At 42.8% G+C, this 5,402-nt stretch overlaps 1 protein-coding gene across 1 annotated transcript; it reads left to right on the top strand.

The window, feature by feature from the left end:
- Positions 1-733: 733 nt before the first annotated feature.
- LOC137747391 (zinc finger CCCH domain-containing protein 53-like) lies at positions 734-4,780 on the top strand. The gene is made up of 9 exons (XM_068487496.1): positions 734-1,894; positions 2,010-2,192; positions 2,308-2,487; positions 2,623-2,714; positions 2,834-3,079; positions 3,166-3,355; positions 3,465-3,677; positions 3,771-3,863; positions 3,970-4,780. Exons 1-8 carry the CDS (start codon positions 915-917, stop codon positions 3,847-3,849), a joined length of 2,163 nt encoding a protein of 720 aa, XP_068343597.1. The 5' UTR covers positions 734-914; the 3' UTR covers positions 3,850-3,863; positions 3,970-4,780.
- The last annotated feature ends 622 nt before the right edge of the window (positions 4,781-5,402 follow it).

Genomic DNA, 5,402 nt, shown 5'->3' with positions numbered 1-5,402 from the left:
AAAACTCAGTAGTGCAGCAGCAGCAGAAACAGTGGCAGCAGCGAAGGGATTGATGGTTCTTCTGCTGCAGCAAAAGAGGGGCTAGAAACTAGCAAGAAAAGGCGGTGGTTTGGCTTTTGTAGTAAAAATTTGACTGGGATTTCCATAGCTATAAGCTTTGGGATTTTATACAATTTATAGCAAATAATATGTTTCAAGTAGTTGAGCTGCAGGAAGACGCAGAGAAACCAGAACACTCTTACTCCTTTCGTACTTAGCGGGTAAGCGTTACTTTTAGTCTCAGATTTTGGTTTTAGTTTCAAATTATTTTTAGTGACTGATTATTTGTTGGGGATTTTCATTTCATTTGGGTTCAGACTTTCAGTTTTATTGCTATTTCTTTATGCTTACCGAGTCCTCCCAACTTTCCTCCACTTTAATTGCTTGGAGAAAATTTCAACCCCCACACCCCCCAAAGCTTCTTTCTTTTTTCTGTTTTCCTTTCATTTCCTTTCAACAATTGAAGGATAACTCTCTCTCTCTCTCCCCCATCTCTCCAGCTTCAGCTTGGTTGCCTGTTCCTTCCTTTTAATCAATCAAACCACACGAGAATACTACTTTTCACACTCCAACTTTTATATATATTTATATATATATATATATATATTTCTTTTCTTTTTCTTCTCTCTCTATACCTTTGGTTAATTAATTCTTCCGTTCTTGGGTTTTGCAGGAACATTAAGATAGAAAGAAACACTCTCTCTCTGTTGTGCTCTGCCTCCTCCCACTCGTCACAAAAACAAGTTGGTGGGTGAAAGGGTTGGGAAAAAGAAACTTTCGCTTGTTCCTCTCAAGAAACACAAATTTTTTAGGGTTGGTGGTGGGAGTGAAGTTCCAGTTCCAACACACACACCAACCCAACTTCTCTATCCGCCATGGACTCCTATGAAGCTACAAGAATTGTGTTCTCGAGGATCCAAAATTTGGACCCAGAAAATGCTTCAAAAATCATGGGTCTGCTTCTGATACAAGACCATGGCGAGAAGGAAATGATAAGGCTAGCTTTTGGACCTGAAGCCTTTCTCCACTCGGTCATTCTCAAGTCAAGGAAGGAGCTGGGAGTGCCCTTATCATCAAACTCTCCTTCCACTCCTTCCACTCCTTCTCCTTCCCCCTTCACAAACCCCATCGCTATCTCCAGGCAGAACTCTTGCTCTTCCGCCTCGAGGCTCTCTCTCACTATCCCCAACCCTTCTTCTTCCTCCGCTTCCTGGGCTGCTCTCTCCGAGCTCAGAACCCAAGAAGAAATCAGCAGCTTCTATGGAGGTAGTAATGGAGGAGTTCCAGCTGATGTGATGGATGAGTTTCAGCTCCAAGAGCAGCTCTCCTTCCTCAACGATGGCTGTCCACCACCAATGGTGGGACCCAAGTCGCCTGATTTTTTCTACCCACAGTCCAACTTGTCTTCCAGTCCTACCACCGCTTCTGATCCGAACCTTTTCTCCTCCTTGCACGGCTCTGCTAATTGGGGTGGTGGAGGCGGTGGCGGTGGTGGGCCGCTCGACCGACGAAGTTGCTCAGTCAGCGACGTGTGCTTGGAGGACCCCAACTCAGGGTTTGGGTGGAAACCCTGCCTGTATTTCGCCAGAGGCTACTGCAAGAACGGAGCCAGCTGCAGGTTCTTGCACAGCGGCGGGCTTGGAGACCCCGTCGTCGACGGCGGTGGACAGGTGGTTGTTGGGTCGCCGAGCAAGCTGGAAATGATGGACCATGAAGCGCTTCTCAGATCTAAAACCGCTCAGCAGCAGAGGCTTGCTGCTGCATCTCAGCTTATGGCAGCGTCAGCCAATTCCTTCCCTTACTCCTCCAAGTGCATGAACTTCCTTCTTCAGCAGCAACAAACTGATTCCCAAAGGTGCATGATTTACTGAAGTTCTTAACGTTTTTGGAAATTAATTAAAGCTCCTATCTTTTAATCATTTGTGTTGAATAATTATTAGGTTGATCTTTTTTGTTCTTTGTATTTGTAGGGCTGCGGCAGCTGCCTTGATGATGGGTGATGATATGCACAAGTTCAGCCGATCCCGCCTCGAAAGATCCGATTTGTCGATGAATGGCGGTGCGGGGATTGTGAACCCGGCTTCAAGGCAGATATATTTGACTTTCCCGGCCGATAGCACTTTCAGAGAGGAAGATGTCTCAAACTATTTCAGGTTATTTTTTTACTTGATTTTGTGTACCTGTATTAGTGTCATTTGAAGGTCATGGTGAAACAGGTTTTCGTATTGCTGACTTAGTTTGCTGTTGTTAATTGCCAAAAAATTGAAGCATTTACGGGCCGGTCCAAGACGTGAGAATCCCATACCAGCAGAAGAGGATGTTTGGATTCGTTACATTCTTGTACCCGGACACGGTGAAGCTGATTTTGGCCAAAGGGAACCCTCATTTTGTTTGTGATGCTAGAGTGCTTGTCAAGCCTTACAAGGAGAAGGGCAAAGCTCATGAAAAGTACAACTACTCTCTCACAATCTCGTTTGATCTTGTTCTACTTATTCCACTAGTTATTATATCATTACCTAAAATTAATTATAATTTAGTGGATAATAAGCTAATAATGGTGTTTGCATGTTATTAATTTTCCAGGAAACAACAGCAACAAGTGGAAAGAGGAGATTTGTCTCCCTGTGGTACACCTACTGGGCTGGATGGTAGAGACCCTTACGATCTCCAGCTAGGTTAGCTAATTAAACAAACTTATTTACATTCTGTTATTTATTAATTTCCAGACGCATGGAAGATATGAATTCCTTCAGTCACATGTTAAATTAGTTAAATTATTTATTTTGAATTATAGGAGCAAAGATGTTTTACAATTCTCAAGACATGCTGTGGAGGAGGAAGCTGGAGGAGCAAGCTGAGTTGCAAGCACTTGAAATTCAAAGTCGAAGACTGATGGGCCTGCAGCTACTTGATGTCAAGAAGCATCACCACCGCGCGCTCTCTGCCAGCAGTCCGATTCACTCCCCTACCCAGTCTCCCAACATGTTCAGTCGAAACCTAGTGCTTCCTTCGGTTCATAACGGCCAAGAAGTTCCCCACGGTACTCATGTTGTCACTCATACAGTGATTACAAAACGATTTCATGGTTCAATGCAGTTGCTAATGTTTATATGCTCTTGATTGCAGATAACTGTTCTTCTCCGATGCCACACATGACTCCAGCAGTGGATGCTGATCAGCTTCTTAAGGAAGCAGCTGCCGCTGTTCTAGGTAAAGATATGATGGCCAACAATGACGAAAGTGGTAGTGGTAGCCGAAGTAGCAATGGTAGTGGTAAGGAGAGCCCCCAAGACGATATCAGTGATTTGCTTGAAGGGTAAGCCGGGTTTTGCATATTCTTTGTTGATATATGCCCATAGTGAAAGATTTTATGGACTTTGGACAATGTGTTGAAGCTAATGGATCTTATAATTGAGTGCATACAGTTTGGAGCACAATCTTCCTGATAGTCCTTTTGCGTCTCCAACAAAGGCTGCCGGAGAGTACACATCCTCCGCCTTTCCCAACGTGACTAGCGAGGCCAATGGCTCGGATGCCTCATTTGCAGCCGCTAACATTAACTTGGCGACTTCCCTACTTCCAGCATCTTCATCCCTGGACATGGCATCCTTAAAGTCTTTCAACTGCCAAATTCCAAGGTAACCCTAATTCCCTACTGTAAAGTTGTTCATTTGATCACTGTGTAAAGTGAAATATATTTAGACTTGGAAGGTTTTTTTATTGAGTTTCAGGTTGAACTCCGGTCACGGAGCCATAGGGATGTACGCCGGCACAGGAGCTGGGCCAAAATGCCCGGTAGGAACTTCCTAATCAAGCTTAATTAGGTAAAAGTTACTTTCAAATCTAAAATTTGTTTATGTTGTATTTTGTTTTGTTTAAACATATAGATAACGTAATCTATATGATAATTTGACTTTTTTTTTTTGGCAGGAGGATCAACATGTTTTAGTTTAACAAAACAAAAACCACCATAAAAAATCTGTAGAGAATCAAAAGAAATCAAATCTTTCCCCACCACCATCATCACCGGCACCAGCAGCAGCAGCAGCACCACCACCATCATATCATCATCTCCAAATACCAACAATACTACTTACTACCATACAAAATGCTTACGTAAAAAGGCAGTGAAAGGAAAGAATTGGGTCCCCATCCCATTACATTTTCTTTCTTTGCTTCTTGTTTGTACTATTTTGATCAATCAACATCTACTCCCCCATTTTATGTAGTAGCTTCATCAAGTTGGAAGAAATCGTAGTACCACAGGTTAAAAACAAAAGAAGACGGTCAAAAAATATGTTTGTTTGTTGCAAATTTTGGCACTGTAATTTCAATTTTCACCCTTCGAAGTGAAAACAATTGCCGAAAAATCTAGTGTACTGTTAGTTTTGTGTCTTTTCTAGTGTACTCGAAGTCTTTGTACAGCAGAAGCAGCGGAACCCAGAAGAAGCTAGCTGAGGAAAGAAGTAAAAAGTAAATTTGTAACTACATGGCTGATTCACTGATTGAAGGGAAAAGCTCGGGAAGAAGGAGAAATTAGTCAGCTGAGCTCCAGTTAGATATTGGGAAGCTTTTTTGTTTTACCATTATCGATCATGAGTTCCTGCTACTTGTAGTTATCAAACAGTAAGAAAAGTTTAATTAGGAACAAAATCCGAAAGGAAACAAGTCAAGATTTTACTTTTTACTCTAATTATAGTCTCATTGCCTCTATGATAACGACTTATATAAAACATGTTCATCATCGGGAGTGTGGTATGGTTAAATATTCTCATGAGTTCTACCTCGAATAGCATAAGGTTCTTAGATCGGTATGTCACGTAAGTTACTCTCCTCCATTGCATGTAAGTGGTGGGATACTGTCTTTTTAATTTTTCAATTCTTGTTTGTTTTTATTTTTTGGGGGTTGGGGGGGGGGGGGGGGGCCCGGAGGGAGGGGCCAAAAGCTAAAGCTGAGTGGGGACCGCAAAGCACCATGTAGCTGACGCTGCAAGCGGGTCCTGCTCATTTATCTAATGCCAGATTGGGGATGGGTCCCTACTACACAAACCAAGAACCCCACCCATGTGAGTGATCCATGCCATGGGACTCTCTCTCTACTTTCTTTCTCTTTGTATTGACAGGAGAGAGAGAGAGAGGACATGCACAGATGTGAAAGCAGATGTAATGCCCACACGTATGACAAAGGTGCACGGATACTCGAATCTTTTGGGCTCCGTGGCCTTTCCTGTGAATGCGCGACTAAATTGGCAGTAGCTGTGAGAGATAATATTTACTGCCTCCCTCGGAGTTTGTAGCTAACGTACTTGACCAGTGAAAAAATTTTAAGTTAGATGAATGGTTAACGTTAAAGACGCTAAAAT

The sequence above is a fragment of the Pyrus communis genome, chromosome 10 (genome assembly GCF_963583255.1).
Source record: "Pyrus communis chromosome 10, drPyrComm1.1, whole genome shotgun sequence".
Taxonomy (NCBI): domain Eukaryota; kingdom Viridiplantae; phylum Streptophyta; class Magnoliopsida; order Rosales; family Rosaceae; genus Pyrus; species Pyrus communis.
Note: the sequence above shows the minus strand (reverse complement) of the source record. Positions and strands in the feature narration are given on the sequence as shown.